The sequence below is a fragment of the Trypanosoma brucei genome, chromosome 8, assembly GCF_000002445.2.
Source record: "Trypanosoma brucei brucei TREU927 chromosome 8, complete sequence".
Lineage (NCBI taxonomy): Eukaryota > Euglenozoa > Kinetoplastea > Trypanosomatida > Trypanosomatidae > Trypanosoma > Trypanosoma brucei.
Genome location: NC_007281.1, coordinates 538,936 through 554,750, shown reverse-complemented (window position 1 = coordinate 554,750; position 15,815 = coordinate 538,936). Strand labels below are relative to the sequence as shown.

The 15,815-nt window shown below is 48.0% G+C and overlaps 4 protein-coding genes, 8 non-coding genes and 1 pseudogene across 12 annotated transcripts, besides 5 other annotated features; all 13 read right to left on the bottom strand.

Annotated features, from left to right (window-relative positions):
- Positions 1-15,815: part of a sequence feature (sequence corresponds to BAC RPCI93-29O9) that runs on past both edges of the window.
- Positions 1,998-2,234, bottom strand: Tb927.8.1660 (annotated as a pseudogene).
- Positions 3,220-3,242: a sequence feature (AT_rich).
- Positions 3,239-3,477: a mobile genetic element.
- Positions 3,478-3,725: a mobile genetic element.
- Tb927.8.1658 lies at positions 3,736-3,802 on the bottom strand. The gene has a single exon (XR_002990103.1). It is a non-coding gene; the product is annotated as an H/ACA snoRNA, TB8Cs2H1 (small nucleolar RNA).
- On the bottom strand, positions 3,969-4,062 carry Tb927.8.1657. The gene has a single exon (XR_002990102.1). It is a non-coding gene; the product is annotated as a C/D snoRNA, TB8C2C1 (small nucleolar RNA).
- Tb927.8.1656 lies at positions 4,114-4,180 on the bottom strand. Its single transcript, XR_002990101.1, has one exon. It is a non-coding gene; the product is annotated as an H/ACA snoRNA, TB8Cs2H1 (small nucleolar RNA).
- Positions 4,347-4,440, bottom strand: Tb927.8.1655. The gene has a single exon (XR_002990100.1). It is a non-coding gene; the product is annotated as a C/D snoRNA, TB8C2C1 (small nucleolar RNA).
- Tb927.8.1654 lies at positions 4,492-4,558 on the bottom strand. Its single transcript, XR_002990099.1, has one exon. It is a non-coding gene; the product is annotated as an H/ACA snoRNA, TB8Cs2H1 (small nucleolar RNA).
- On the bottom strand, positions 4,725-4,818 carry Tb927.8.1653. Its single transcript, XR_002990098.1, has one exon. It is a non-coding gene; the product is annotated as a C/D snoRNA, TB8C2C1 (small nucleolar RNA).
- On the bottom strand, positions 4,870-4,936 carry Tb927.8.1652. The gene has a single exon (XR_002990097.1). It is a non-coding gene; the product is annotated as an H/ACA snoRNA, TB8Cs2H1 (small nucleolar RNA).
- Tb927.8.1651 lies at positions 4,982-5,077 on the bottom strand. Its single transcript, XR_002990096.1, has one exon. It is a non-coding gene; the product is annotated as a C/D snoRNA, TB8C2C0 (small nucleolar RNA).
- Positions 6,189-6,213: a sequence feature (AT_rich).
- Positions 6,317-8,092, bottom strand: Tb927.8.1650 (hypothetical protein, conserved; the record flags this gene model as incomplete). Its single annotated transcript, XM_841906.1, has 1 exon — positions 6,317-8,092. One exon carries the CDS (start codon positions 8,090-8,092, stop codon positions 6,317-6,319), a length of 1,776 nt encoding a protein of 591 aa, XP_846999.1.
- On the bottom strand, positions 9,366-11,129 carry Tb927.8.1640 (major surface protease gp63, putative; the record flags this gene model as incomplete). Its single annotated transcript, XM_841905.1, has 1 exon — positions 9,366-11,129. One exon carries the CDS (start codon positions 11,127-11,129, stop codon positions 9,366-9,368), a length of 1,764 nt encoding a protein of 587 aa, XP_846998.1.
- Positions 11,559-13,322, bottom strand: Tb927.8.1630 (major surface protease gp63, putative; the record flags this gene model as incomplete). Its single annotated transcript, XM_841904.1, has 1 exon — positions 11,559-13,322. One exon carries the CDS (start codon positions 13,320-13,322, stop codon positions 11,559-11,561), a length of 1,764 nt encoding a protein of 587 aa, XP_846997.1.
- Tb927.8.1620 (major surface protease gp63, putative) lies at positions 13,752-15,515 on the bottom strand (the record flags this gene model as incomplete). Its single annotated transcript, XM_841903.1, has 1 exon — positions 13,752-15,515. The coding sequence occupies one exon, from the start codon at positions 15,513-15,515 to the stop codon at positions 13,752-13,754; it is 1,764 nt and encodes a 587-aa protein (XP_846996.1).

Genomic DNA, 15,815 nt, shown 5'->3' with positions numbered 1-15,815 from the left:
GATAAGCTTGGCGGCAGTACAAAGAAAAGCAACAGTTGCCTAGACATGCTTGCCGCCAATGAAATAACAAGCATCGCTTGGGGCTGCTAAAAGCGAAGATCTGCTTTATTTGAGCGACATTCACGTTCATCCTCCGAATGTTACTTCACAATCAACGACGTTTTGGTTAAAACTCTACTAAAGGATCATACTCTTTAGATCTCTTTTTCCAAATTTGGTAGGGCTTTTCCCAATATGTGTGGGCCTATCGACCAGAGGCAACTCAGGGTTGTCAGAAGTAAAAGGAAAGGATCTTAATCCTCTTACTTCTGTATGCAAGCCGGCGCGGCAGACACTGAAGGAGGTTCGGAGTGAAAACTGGTGCTAATGGAAAGGTTACAACCGATAAACTAAAAGTGCAGTGCGTGGATACACTGCCAATGGATCTTTGCAGGTTAGGAGCCAGTAAAGTGGGAAGTAATTTTGGTAGCTGCTGCTTGAAGAAAGCCCTAAAACGGTGAGGTGGTGCGACTAAACGCAAAGTAGCGATGGTAGTGATGCACGTGTTGCTGACTTTCATTGGTAAACTTACGCTCTTGTACGCTTCTTCGCTGTTATGCGTATACACGCATCAAAGCGTACAGCCCACAACTTCTGTATATCCGTGGTTACGACGCCGTGCTTTTGACATCAGCGATGGCGCAGGTTCCCCATTGTATACCCACATGGGTCCTCGGTCGTGGTGCTCGCTGCCGCTCGGGCAATCAGTGTTATTCCCAACAAGTTGTGTTGATGCACCCCACCACGTATTCAAGACCCCCCCCTCTTTCCCAGGAAATCGCATGCCAGTCCCCAGCATTTCCCTGTTAGTGGGCTGAGCTGTTGAAGTGGCCCCTCTGCTGTGCAACTGAAAACCAGACTAGTATGGCAAAATCCAAAAGGATGGCTTAGGCGAATTCAGGGACGAGACATCCACGATGCACACGACAGCGTCACAGTATTTCATTTTGTGCGATTCTTCTGACCTTTGGCTTCTGCACCCATCGTTTGGTCATCATTCCGTGGGGTTTCGTAGGAGGTGGGAGTGAGTGCGGCACCCAAGCCACCCAGTCTTCCACGCTCTTTTCGTGTTCCTCTCCCCTTTTCCACTCACCCATATCACCCACGGTACCAGCAACGGGGTTTTCTCTATCACTAACGTCTTTCCCCACATACAGCTTTTCTTTAACGAAGCGAAATATGGGATTTTGTGAGAAGTTTTCACTACACATCCCTCTCTTTTTTTGTATTAATTAGAGTTTTGAATGGTTGTTGTGGATTTTTTTTTCGCTTCTTCGTACCGTGTGGGTTCCTTCATTGCTTCTTTCCTTACCATCACCATCATATATATGTATATACACGTGCCTTTTTCGTATTATGTGCCGAGTGGGTTGCCATCTCTTTGGGGGCCGCCTTTTTCCAATTACACAATTCCGAGCAGGTCAGCATTTCCACAAAAAATGATGCTTTGCAGATGGGATCATTTTCTCCAATTTTGTTCCCGCCGCAATTCTTTCCAACAGCATCAAGCAGAAAGCCCGAATTCCTCCAAAACCGTCGTTGCGTCTCCAACCCCCACCCATGCACAGGCCAGCTCCCTGCACCCTCCAAACTCATTGCGTATGATTTGTCCGAAGGAGAAGCAGCTACGTCCCCCATGGTTTTGATGGATTCCCACTATACTGCCCTTTCGTTTCGCTCTGTTCCGGCGGAGCAGCTTGGTGGTAAGTTCTTCCCGCGGTGTTCTCGAGTACATCAACCATAAATAATTTTCAGTATTTTTTTACAGATTCCCGAGCGCAGCCACCATTTCGTCGAGCCTCATGCCGCCTCAAAACCTCCCTTTGCTCAGCATCCTTCACGGCTGCGTATCCAATACACACCTCAGCACTCTCCGTTCCCTCGCCCTCCGGCCCACCTATCCCACGCTCCGTCCACAATCCGAAAACTTTTCAATGCTCGTGCACGAGGTGCGGTTATTATCGTCTTTCCCCGTTTTTCCTGCCCCTCGCAATCTTCGACCTCACCAACTCCACCATATCCTCAAACTCCCTCACTTTCTCGGCTGCATACCTAGTTTTCGCTTGGACGAAGGCATACACCGATTTCAACTTCCCCAACACATTACAGAGCGCCTCCGCAGCTCCACTCAAACTCAGTGGGCCACTGTCCGCAAAAGCAAAATGACAAAGAGAAAAAAACAACGGGTAGCGCATCCACGCGTCGATGAACTTTACTCTTGGCGGAAGGGGCGGGGGAAGGGGAAGTGAATAAGTTGTCAGTGGGCCTGTGAAGAGAAAAAATCAGCAATCCGACATGCCTTCTTTCGAGAACCGGCTGGTTTGTCTTTTCAGATGACGGTGCAACTGCCGCGGCAATATTGGTGGGGAGGACCTCTTTGATTGAACGGCGCCCCGAAGAGCTGAAGGCAAACAGGGATAGAGTAAAAAGTGTAAAAAGTCACCGAAGACTGTGACATGGTTTCGGGAAGCAGGTCGGAAACGGGCTGGCGGAGCAGCAGCGCTCAACAGCTCGTCAGGGACTGTGTCGCCGGCATCCCGGAGAGAGGGAGCAAAAAAGGAAAAACCACTGGCAAGGGGTGCGGAAACTGACACTTAGCCACGGAGCAGAAATTCTAGTGATAGGAGGTTGGCGCGCAGCCGTCATGGATATTGCGAGAAAACGGCCGAAAAGAGGGAGGAGCGCATCACCGTACACTGATCCATCGTCCCTTTCCCCCGCTGTAAGCCACAGGTCCTGCGATATTAAAAAAGCGGGACTTCGCGACGGATATAAACACATAGTGGAACCAACCGAAGAAGGGGCTAAAGCCGGCGTTCCAATTCACGATTTTACTTGGTTGGACCAGGTAAAACGATAGTGTAGGCGGAAAAAAAGGCGCGCGGAACAACCTGACGCCACAACAGCGCCTTGGAGTGAGGGAAAGACATCATTACGGCTGTGAGGTGAAAGGAACGGAATGAGGAGGCAGAACAATCGGAAAGACGGTCAAACCCCCAAAACACACCGAGGCGGGCTCGCACGTTATACTCGGCATACCGCAACAAACGATCCCCCCTGACGGGAAAGAGGGGGCCACCATGGCCCGCTTTATAATGGAAGCATGAAACCATTTCAGCCGGCTAGCGACTGCGATGAAAAAAGGGAAACAACGCGAAAAATAGAGGGTATTCTGGTAAGAATAATTAATTTAATTTAATTTTCTTCGTGCCTTCGTGAGAGTTTCCCCCCACTGGCGCGGCCATCAGCCATCACCGTAGAGCCCTGAGATGCTATCGGTCTGGCAACTGTGGCAGAGCCTCCCTTTTTTTATTCATCCTAACACACCCTCTATAACTCTTGTTGTATTTCCGCAGATGAACGGAATACAGCAGATGGGGCGAGAAGCCTCCCACCCCGGAACTCCAAAAGATGTCAATTAGCAATCCTTTTTTGGAGTTCCACATCACCGGACAGCAGCATCTTAGTGCGGATGATACTGCTGATGGCACGCTGGCACGTGCCCAGGGACCGACAAATGAAAAACGGTGTCCCAACAAGACGCTGCTGATCCCTGTGCTGTATGATGCCGTATCCGGAGCACAGCAGTGTTCCCCATGAAAGGAACGCTGCTGGCTCTTGGCTTCCCCCGATGATACGGGGTACTGGACCCTGGCACCACGTTGAGGTGACCGGCATCGCCAGGGTGCACATTTATATTCTTCCTCCACCATCCATCGTAAGTGCGCTCACTGGAAGAATGCCACGAGCGAAGCGGAGGTGTAACGGAATAGAAACAAAAAGGAGGAAAATGAGGAAACGGGGATATGAGTCAGTGGATGACGCTTGAAAACGGTCGTTCACGCAAAATCACATTTTGAGACGAGGTTTCCCCCGCTGTTTATTTGCTTTGCATCATAAGTTAAAGCAAAGAAAGAAAGGTACGATACCACTCAGCTTTCAAGGACTCGAGTAATGCTCTCATTGTGCCACAATTGTGGTCAGCTCGGACATATGCTTGTTCTCATACACATCATCGAGGTAAAGCCATTGTTGTTGCATCCGAAGCCAATGAATGCAAGTGTTGCACATTCATATTCTTCCTCCACCATCCATCGTAAGTGCGCTCACTGGAAGAATGCCACGAGCGAAGCGGAGGTGTAACGGAATAGAAACAAAAAGGAGGAAAATGAGGAAACGGGGATATGAGTCAGTGGATGACGCTTGAAAACGCTCGTTCACGCAAAATCACATTTTGAGACGAGGTTTCCCCCGCTGTTTATTTGCTTTGCATCATAAGTTAAAGCAAAGAAAGAAAGGTACGATACCACTCAGCTTTCAAGGACTCGAGTAATGCTCTCATTGTACCACAATTGTGGTCAGCTCGGACATATGCTTGTTCTCATACACATCATCGAGGTAAAGCCATTGTTGTTGCATCCGAAGCCAATGAACGCAAGTGTTGCACATTTATATTCTTCCTCCACCGTTCATCGTAAGTGCACTCACTGGAAGAATGCCACGAGCGAAGCGGAGGTGTAACGGAATAGAAACAAAAAGGAGGAAAATGAGGAAACGGGGATATGAGTCAGTGGATGACGCTTGAAAACGCTCGTTCACGCAAAATCACATTTTGAGACGAGGTTTCCCCCGCTGTTTATTTGCTTTGCATCATAAGTTAAAGCAAAGAAAGAAAGGTACGATACCACTCAGCTTTCAAGGACTCGAGTAATGCTCTCATTGTGCCACAATTGTGGTCAGCTCGGACATATGCTTGTTCTCATACACATCATCGAGGTAAAGCCATTGTTGTTGCATCCGAAGCCAACGAACGCAAGTGTTGCACATTCATATTCTTCCTCCACCATCCATCGTAAGTGCGCTCACTGGAAGAATGCCACGAGCGAAGCGGAGGTGTAACGGAATAGAAACAAAAAGGAGGAAAATGAGGAAACGGGGATATGAGTCAGATAATTAGTATTGCATTCAAAGTGGCGTCATGCGTGAGGTGTTACTGACGCTTCCGATTATTGGTCGTTTGTATTTATTCATCACGCGCTACAATTTTCTTCAGTTGCTCGACGTAATGTGGTTGAGTTACGGCGCCATGTGGTCCAACTTTTCCCGTTTTAATCTTGAATTTGAAAAATGTTCAAACATAATTAAAGCAAACAAACGCAAACCAATCAATCAATCAAAGAAAAGAAGAAACGATCCTCTACAATGAAAAAAGAAAAAGGTACAAGTCGCATATGTAATCTGAAGTGATTGAGATTAAGGAGTGTGCGAAGAAACAAATACACTAATAGGTAAAACAAGTAGAACCGCGATGTCACCACTGCATTTAGTGCGTTTCAAAACTGTGATAACGCTTCACCCGCCCGCTCCCCCTCCCAAATGGAGAGTGAGAAGAAAAAAACGAAGGGGTTTCCTCATCTAAAGAAAAAAAAATTAATAAAGAAATGAAATAGAGGAAACGATGAAGTGCAGAGGTGTGCAGAAGTGAACGCAAATACACTAACAGACAAGTCACTGCTACTTCCTTTTTTTATTGCTCTTGTTCTGTCATTCCTAACGTTGCCCAACACCGCTGAAATAACGATCCGCCTCGCTTTTATCATAATAACATTTAACACTAACAATCTTAATTATTGATTTAGTATGTACTTTTTCCTTTCCTTTAATTTTAATATCGACGTTGCAGTTAACAGTTTTTCTTTTCCTTTCAATCCTGACATGTGCTCTAGTGCGACATTTTACCATCTCATTTTTTTTAATAAAACGAAAAGGGTGGGATGAAAGAGAAGAGAAGGACGTCGCGACATTATTAATTCTACTCTTATTTTTCTTCATTTATAACGTCAGTCACTGAAGTCACTCACCCCAAAAATAAGTGGAACGATAAAAGATATCATTTAAAAAAAACGCAAAATAAACACATATATAATTAAGCAATTGATTCATCTGCCAAAAATATGTAGGATTATTCAATAAAATATCAACGAATAAGTGAATAAGCCAAGAAATTAGAGCTCTTTAAAACGCATTTAGATCTTACTTGATTACCTTATTTTTGCTTCTGTGATTTCACACTCTGGAAAAAATAAAAGCAAGTAAATGAACGCCAAAAAATAACAATTATGATGGTATCACAGAGGGGAATACACTTGAAATTTTAAAAATAAATTTATTTATCTACGCACACTTCATAACAATTCACCACGAAGCCGCAGGAGACGCAAGAAAATTACCTTCGAAACAAACCAAAAGAAAATTAAGTAAGTAAACTGCGACTCCTTTAGTTGGGAAGTTCCGCCGTTGCAGTGGCACCGGAGAGCTGCCTCCGCGCTGCAGCTTCTTCCTCACGAATGCGGCGCCGCTCTTCCAAAGCTTTGGTGCAGAGCCGGCGGTACTGCACATGAACATATGAACTGCTTACAAATGCCAAGAGAGAAAGAACAAGTAACAGCATCATCGGCATCATCACACACACCTTATCCGTGCATACAACTTCACCACGCTTTTCAGCCTCATGCGTGTACCACTCGCCATACAACAAGCGGTTGAGGAAGATGGCAGACAACAATGAACCTATGTAACAGAAGTAGTAATGCTTGGCGGGGTCCTTGGCAAATATTGTCCGCGACACAAGAATGATTGTAGCTGAGTTGCATCCGTTAGCAAGGGCGCCAATAAAATACGAGAGAGGAAGAACACTCTTCGGGACCGTGAGGAACATCGTCAACATAATGATGACGAAGGTTGTCGGGATGAAAAGCACAACAGTGATGGGAACGCGCTGTTCCGGTTTACGCTTCTGCGACCAAACTTCGAAAAAACTCATCCCCAGCCTCCCCGTGGCGCTGCCTGCACCGCCAAGCACAGTAAGAAGTGTGTTAAGTGCCTCATCAGGGGCCTCACCTACCATAGCTGTGTAGATGTAACGAGCATTGAACATGACAACAAATAGTGAACCGGCACAGAAGAATATTGTAAACATCAGGCACCAGAGCCGCAGAGTGCGCAAACCAGCAAGAAATGACTCCTGGAACTGCGGCGCAATGTAGTCTACGTTTGTTTCTACTACGTTGCTACCACTCGAATCGCCATCGTTACTTCCAACAGCACCTTCAGTGGGGGATTTATCATCGATGCCAATACGCTGGTTGTTGCCATCGAATTTGGTTGTCGGGATCGCCATTAGGGGGAGCAACAACGTCAGAATAATGGTGACGACGGCGAATCCCACCTTGTAATCGGAACCAAGCTTCAGGTAAGCTAATAGCGCTCCCTGGGTGGGGAGGAATACAATGAGTGCTATTAAGATGACGAAACCGTGCACGAAACGCCACGTGGGTGCCTTCTGCCGCAAGTATACGGCCTTCCTCATGAGCCGTTTTACCTTTTCCTCCTCACTCAAATGATTCTCCTCGTAACCTGTAAGGTGATACGATGGGAGGCGTACATATGCGGTGGCAAGCGTCCCAATAACAATTACAAGGGTCATCAGAAAGTAAAAGTAAGCAGAAGTGTTCTCACTGAAGAAAGCCAGCCGAACGCTCCCTACAATTGCTGCGCCGAGGCCATTTAAGGTCTTCAGCATGGCCACCACGGCACCACGATTTGAGGGGAAAACGCTCAACAGTGTCACCAAAGCACCCATGTCGAACATTGAGCAACCAAGAGTCACGGATGCGTTGTATATGCTAAGTCGTAAAACAGTACCCTCAATAACTCCCTGAAACGTTAACGCGAACATCACAGTGCCCAGCAGGTAGCAGAGCAACCCCAGGAAGTAGATGGGCTTCGGGCCGAAATGATCGTAAATAAAACTGTACGGCAAACCAAAATACCCAACCGCAATGCCAACAGTACTGATTGTCGACAAGTCCCGTTGGGTGAGGCCATATCGCTCCTGCATTGCACCAGATATGAGGTTGAAGCCATATGTAAGCGAAACGCATATGCAACTGAAGGCGGCGACGGCCAACAGGCCAAATCGGTGGGGCTCACCGGCGGGTTGTTGCCGCGCCGTAGGCAGTCGTTCAACGACGTGGTCCGCCGCGCAGTTCATCTCCGGCGGCGGTAAACGAACAAACGGGGTGCAAATATATACACTCGAATGTATTGTGTATAACCGCGTGTATTTCTACGCTTCCACCAAATGAGGAATCTCAACACTCAGCAAATAGTCTACCGTTGTGCTTCACTTTCCCCGCTCGTGCACTTCTCTGTGCGCATGCAGAAAGCATGTCGAAAAAAACACAAAAACAGAAAATGGAAGAGAAAGCTACAACGACGAACACATGATGTGTAGGAAAACAACCATGGCGACTGACGCACCGAACAGGAATTTCGTGTAAAAACGGCTAAACAATAAAGCAAAACAACAACACCACAAATTTACGGGATGGCTAAGAGCATGCCAGCGTCCAGCACAAGTTTAAGAAGACTAGTTGTTGCCGGTTGAGTTAAGGGTACACAAGCACGTGCGCTGCTGATGCAAAAAATGAGTTACAGCAATTGTAGTGGAGCGCATGCTGATACGATTTTCTCTTATATTCACGTTAGCCCGCAGTAGCACTCGGCATCGACGTTTGCCTACACATACCAAATAGCTAAATCGTCCACTTCTTCATAGCCCAACCCTCAATCAACCGAAGAAGCTGCAGATATAAATGTATGATACACAAGGCACCTCCAACAACACGGAACCGTATAAACGGATAAGCACAGCAGCGCCACAACCTCCCACCCGAACAAAAATTAAATGCACCGCATCTTTTGCTTTGGAAATAATCACCTCTGCTACATCATCAACCGCTTCCTTTTGACATATGGGAGGAACAAGGGGAAGAGAGAATAAGCGCCCGAAACCCGTGGTGAAATGCAACAACGGAAGTGTGTTGTTAACATATAGGTAGATAAGAGCAAAGTGGAATTGAAATCAACATTATCGATACGAAAATTATATTTAAAAAATGTATTTAACGATGAATCAGTGCCGACCGCGACGTGGCGGCCTAAAATCGTTTAGGTGCCCGCTGCTGCCACGATTCTGCCGTGAGAACGCAGACAACTGGACTAAGAAATAACAGACGATAACGCTCGCACACACATTCTCCCCATACAACCTCTGGAGTCATAGGGTTCTGTGCGTATAATAAACAAAGTATTTAAAAAAAACGTGTACAAAGACAAAAGAAAGGAATACAACAACCTTGCAAAGTGGTAATGGAAAATACTCGTATAAAAGGAAAACCTGCGTATCGCATGTAGTAACCATTTCTGACGCAACATCCAAGGACAGTAACGGATGCTTAACCCCACACCTATAGTCACGCCATTTAACAGGCAGCATAAACTATAGCGAATAGGGTGAGAAGCAGCGATTGCGGCACTGAAGAACGGTAGCTGGCTGAAGAAGGGCGTACAACCACTGTTGCTTTGATACAAACCTCACTGTAAGTCGGGCAAACAATGACGCCATCCGTGAATGTTGTAGTCGGTTTGATGTGACTGCCTTCTGGGCACGGATGCCATGCATCATCCCCAAGATAACGAATGCTTACTTCACCACCATCACACCGCACATCCGCACAAACATCGCCAATGACGCCCTGACTGTCACGGAGTCCCTCGGCCTTCAGACACATTGACGACGGTCCTATCAAACTTCCACGCATGAATTTCGTTTCGCCGTCGGCACAAGGCGTGTTGGAGAACGCGTCAATGGACGGGCAGTAGTCCATCAAGAGATGGGAGGGGGCACCACGTGAAGGATCAGAAAAGTAATGGTATTGCGGTGGAAGTGGATTTTCATGCTTAATTACATTACACCTTCCAAGACCATCTCGCTCCGAGTTACAAACCAGCTTGCTCACGGTTTCGTTGCAGAACATATCCGGGTGCGCTGTCACACCGTTCACCAAACAGCTTTCGTTGAGTAGCTCACAACCAGAGTTGTTTCCCCAACCCATAGGTTCTTCGCTCCCCCAGGCACCACGGTAATATCCCAGATCCTCAAACGCCGCCATCGTTAGCGCTGTGTATCGACCAGGTGAAGAAATACCAGACATGATCTCATCCTTCGCATTGCGCCGCTCCCAGTGTGATAATGCGGTGCCACTACCACCTTCGTCCTCCAGTTCCATTCCAGGGGCATCGGGACAATTGTAGTGTTCGCGGGCCTTCTGCAGTGTCCTGGGTGACGAAATGAGTGTCACATCAACCTTTCCACGAACACCGGGAATTCTTTGCACCATACCGGCATCGTTCATCGCTCGGAAATTGAACCCAAGGATGTGGGCAATCTCATGAGCAGCTGTGCGAATGCTGGTCTCCGACAGGCTAATGGAACCGGGGCCAAGGTTAGTTACGCCAGCCACAGCACGCCCATCGTCAAGAGTTATGCAACCCGTAGCCCAGGCAGCCACACCCTCCGGCGTTGGACCCGCTGCAGCATACATTACCATATCAGCGTCAGGTACGCCCTCTGAGAAATGACTTGACGGTACTTTGAACTCAGAGCACACCGAACCATCAAATGGAGGAAAGACAAGGGGTTCAGTTATAGGGTCGACGAGTAACCTATCCATATGCATCTGGACAGCTGAAGGAAGAAGCTTCGTGACGGCAATATCTCTCTTAGCGGCTGTCAAAATGTCTTCTTGTGAACATGTCGCTGTTTCTCCGAAAAACGTTGGTCGTTCCTGCCCTGCAGACGTGCAATATCGCGACCGGTCCTTCATGTCTTCTGCGAAAACAACAATACGGATGTGCTGCCACTCAGGGTCAACGGAACCTGTCCTGTCATACTTTACATTCTCCATGCCTGCTTTAGTCCTTCGCAGCGCCAAAACCCGTGGACGTCCAGCTTTCGCCGCAATTTCATCGAACATGCAGCGGTCACCTGACTTCGCGAGACACAAGGAACAGCACCATACCAACATCAGCAGTATGGCGAGTTTCAATGCGCCATGCATCGGGATTACACACGCCGGTAGCATCATCAACCGCTTCCTTTTGATACATGGGAGGAACAAGGGGAAGAGAGAATAAGCGCCCGAAACCCGTGGTGAAATGCAACAACGGAAGTGTGTTGTTAACATATAGGTAGATAAGAGGACAATGGAAAAAAAAAGGTAAACATTATCTACAGGGAGTTTCTAAATAGGAAATCAACAAAACAATACAGAAAACCGCGACGTGGCGGCCTAAAATCGTTTAGGTGCCCGCTGCTGCCACGATTCTGCCGTGAGAACGCAGACAACTGGACTAAGAAATAACAGACGATAACGCTCGCACACACATTCTCCCCATACAACCTCTGGAGTCATAGGGTTCTGTGCGTATAATAAACAAAGTATTTAAAAAAAACGTGTACAAAGACAAAAGAAAGGAATACAACAACCTTGCAAAGTGGTAATGGAAAATACTCGTATAAAAGGAAAACCTGCGTATCGCATGTAGTAACCATTTCTGACGCAACATCCAAGGACAGTAACGGATGCTTAACCCCACACCTATAGTCACGCCATTTAACAGGCAGCATAAACTATAGCGAATAGGGTGAGAAGCAGCGATTGCGGCACTGAAGAACGGTAGCTGGCTGAAGAAGGGCGTACAACCACTGTTGCTTTGATACAAACCTCACTGTAAGTCGGGCAAACAATGACGCCATCCGTGAATGTTGTAGTCGGTTTGATGTGACTGCCTTCTGGGCACGGATGCCATGCATCATCCCCAAGATAACGAATGCTTACTTCACCACCATCACACCGCACATCCGCACAAACATCGCCAATGACGCCCTGACTGTCACGGAGTCCCTCGGCCTTCAGACACATTGACGACGGTCCTATCAAACTTCCACGCATGAATTTCGTTTCGCCGTCGGCACAAGGCGTGTTGGAGAACGCGTCAATGGACGGGCAGTAGTCCATCAAGAGATGGGAGGGGGCACCACGTGAAGGATCTGAAAAGTAATGGTATTGCGGTGGAAGTGGATTTTCATGCTTAATTACATTACACCTTCCAAGACCATCTCGCTCCGAGTTACAAACCAGCTTGCTCACGGTTTCGTTGCAGAACATATCCGGGTGCGCTGTCACACCGTTCACCAAACAGCTTTCGTTGAGTAGCTCACAACCAGAGTTGTTTCCCCAACCCATAGGTTCTTCGCTCCCCCAGGCACCACGGTAATATCCCAGATCCTCAAACGCCGCCATCGTTAGCGCTGTGTATCGACCAGGTGAAGAAATACCAGACATGATCTCATCCTTCGCATTGCGCCGCTCCCAGTGTGATAATGCGGTGCCACTACCACCTTCGTCCTCCAGTTCCATTCCAGGGGCATCGGGACAATTGTAGTGTTCGCGGGCCTTCTGCAGTGTCCTGGGTGACGAAATGAGTGTCACATCAACCTTTCCACGAACACCGGGAATTCTTTGCACCATACCGGCATCGTTCATCGCTTCGAAATCGAACCCAAGGGCGTGGGCAATCTCATGAGCAGCTGTGCGAATGCTGGTCTCCGACAGGCTAATGGAACCGGGGCCAAGGTTAGTTACGCCAGCCACAGCACGCCCATCGTCAAGAGTTATGCAACCCGTAGCCCAGGCAGCCACACCCTCCGGCGTTGGACCCGCTGCAGCATACATTACCATATCAGCGTCAGGTACGCCCTCTGAGAAATGACTTGACGGTACTTTGAACTCAGAGCACACCGAACCATCAAATGGAGGAAAGACAAGGGGTTCAGTTATAGGGTCGACGAGTAACCTATCCATATGCATCTGGACAGCTGAAGGAAGAAGCTTCGTGACGGCAATATCTCTCTTAGCGGCTGTCAAAATGTCTTCTTGTGAACATGTCGCTGTTTCTCCGAAAAACGTTGGTCGTTCCTGCCCTGCAGACGTGCAATATCGCGACCGGTCCTTCATGTCTTCTGCGAAAACAACAATACGGATGTGCTGCCACTCAGGGTCAACGGAACCTGTCCTGTCATACTTTACATTCTCCATGCCTGCTTTAGTCCTTCGCAGCGCCAAAACCCGTGGACGTCCAGCTTTCGCCGCAATTTCATCGAACATGCAGCGGCCACCTGACTTCGCGAGACACAAGGAACAGCACCATACCAACATCAGCAGTATGGCGAGTTTCAATGCGCCATGCATCGGGATTACACACGCCGGTAGCATCATCAACCGCTTCCTTTTGATACATGGGAGGAACAAGGGGAAGAGAGAATAAGCGCCCGAAACCCGTGGTGAAATGCAACAACGGAAGTGTGTTGTTAACATATAGGTAGATAAGAGGACAATGGAAAAAAAAAGGTAAACATTATCTACAGGGAGTTTCTAAATAGGAAATCAACAAAACAATACAGAAAACCGCGACGTGGCGGCCTAAAATCGTTTAGGTGCCCGCTGCTGCCACGATTCTGCCGTGAGAACGCAGACAACTGGACTAAGAAATAACAGACGATAACGCTCGCACACACATTCTCCCCATACAACCTCTGGAGTCATAGGGTTCTGTGCGTATAATAAACAAAGTATTTAAAAAAAACGTGTACAAAGACAAAAGAAAGGAATACAACAACCTTGCAAAGTGGTAATGGAAAATACTCGTATAAAAGGAAAACCTGCGTATCGCATGTAGTAACCATTTCTGACGCAACATCCAAGGACAGTAACGGATGCTTAACCCCACACCTATAGTCACGCCATTTAACAGGCAGCATAAACTATAGCGAATAGGGTGAGAAGCAGCGATTGCGGCACTGAAGAACGGTAGCTGGCTGAAGAAGGGCGTACAACCACTGTTGCTTTGATACAAACCTCACTGTAAGTCGGGCAAACAATGACGCCATCCGTGAATGTTGTAGTCGGTTTGATGTGACTGCCTTCTGGGCACGGATGCCATGCATCATCCCCAAGATAACGAATGCTTACTTCACCACCATCACACCGCACATCCGCACAAACATCGCCAATGACGCCCTGACTGTCACGGAGTCCCTCGGCCTTCAGACACATTGACGACGGTCCTATCAAACTTCCACGCATGAATTTCGTTTCGCCGTCGGCACAAGGCGTGTTGGAGAACGCGTCAATGGACGGGCAGTAGTCCATCAAGAGATGGGAGGGGGCACCACGTGAAGGATCTGAAAAGTAATGGTATTGCGGTGGAAGTGGATTTTCATGCTTAATTACATTACACCTTCCAAGACCATCTCGCTCCGAGTTACAAACCAGCTTGCTCACGGTTTCGTTGCAGAACATATCCGGGTGCGCTGTCACACCGTTCACCAAACAGCTTTCGTTGAGTAGCTCACAACCAGAGTTGTTTCCCCAACCCATAGGTTCTTCGCTCCCCCAGGCACCACGGTAATATCCCAGATCCTCAAACGCCGCCATCGTTAGCGCTGTGTATCGACCAGGTGAAGAAATACCAGACATGATCTCATCCTTCGCATTGCGCCGCTCCCAGTGTGATAATGCGGTGCCACTACCACCTTCGTCCTCCAGTTCCATTCCAGGGGCATCGGGACAATTGTAGTGTTCGCGGGCCTTCTGCAGTGTCCTGGGTGACGAAATGAGTGTCACATCAACCTTTCCACGAACACCGGGAATTCTTTGCACCATACCGGCATCGTTCATCGCTTCGAAATCGAACCCAAGGGCGTGGGCAATCTCATGAGCAGCTGTGCGAATGCTGGTCTCCGACAGGCTAATGGAACCGGGGCCAAGGTTAGTTACGCCAGCCACAGCACGCCCATCGTCAAGAGTTATGCAACCCGTAGCCCAGGCAGCCACACCCTCCGGCGTTGGACCCGCTGCAGCATACATTACCATATCAGCGTCAGGTACGCCCTCTGAGAAATGACTTGACGGTACTTTGAACTCAGAGCACACCGAACCATCAAATGGAGGAAAGACAAGGGGTTCAGTTATAGGGTCGACGAGTAACCTATCCATATGCATCTGGACAGCTGAAGGAAGAAGCTTCGTGACGGCAATATCTCTCTTAGCGGCTGTCAAAATGTCTTCTTGTGAACATGTCGCTGTTTCTCCGAAAAACGTTGGTCGTTCCTGCCCTGCAGACGTGCAATATCGCGACCGGTCCTTCATGTCTTCTGCGAAAACAACAATACGGATGTGCTGCCACTCAGGGTCAACGGAACCTGTCCTGTCATACTTTACATTCTCCATGCCTGCTTTAGTCCTTCGCAGCGCCAAAACCCGTGGACGTCCAGCTTTCGCCGCAATTTCATCGAACATGCAGCGGCCACCTGACTTCGCGAGACACAAGGAACAGCACCATACCAACATCAGCAGTATGGCGAGTTTCAATGCGCCATGCATCGGGATTACACACGCCGGTAGCATCATCAACCGCTTCCTTTTGATACATGGGAGGAACAAGGGGAAGAGAGAATAAGCGCCCGAAACCCGTGGTGAAATGCAACAACGGAAGTGTGTTGTTAACATATAGGTAGATAAGAGGACAATGGAAAAAAAAAGGTAAACATTATCTACAGGGAGTTTCTAAATAGGAAATCAACAAAACAATACAGAAAACCGCGACGTGGCGGCCTAAAATCGTTTAGGTGCCCGCTGCTGCCACGATTCTGCCGTGAGAACGCAGACAACTGGACTAAGAAATAACAGACGATAACGCTCGCACACACATTCTCCCCATACAACCTCTGGAGTCATAGGGTTCTGTGCGTATAATAAACAAAGTATTTAAAAAAAACGTGTACAAAGACAAAAGAAAGGAATACAACA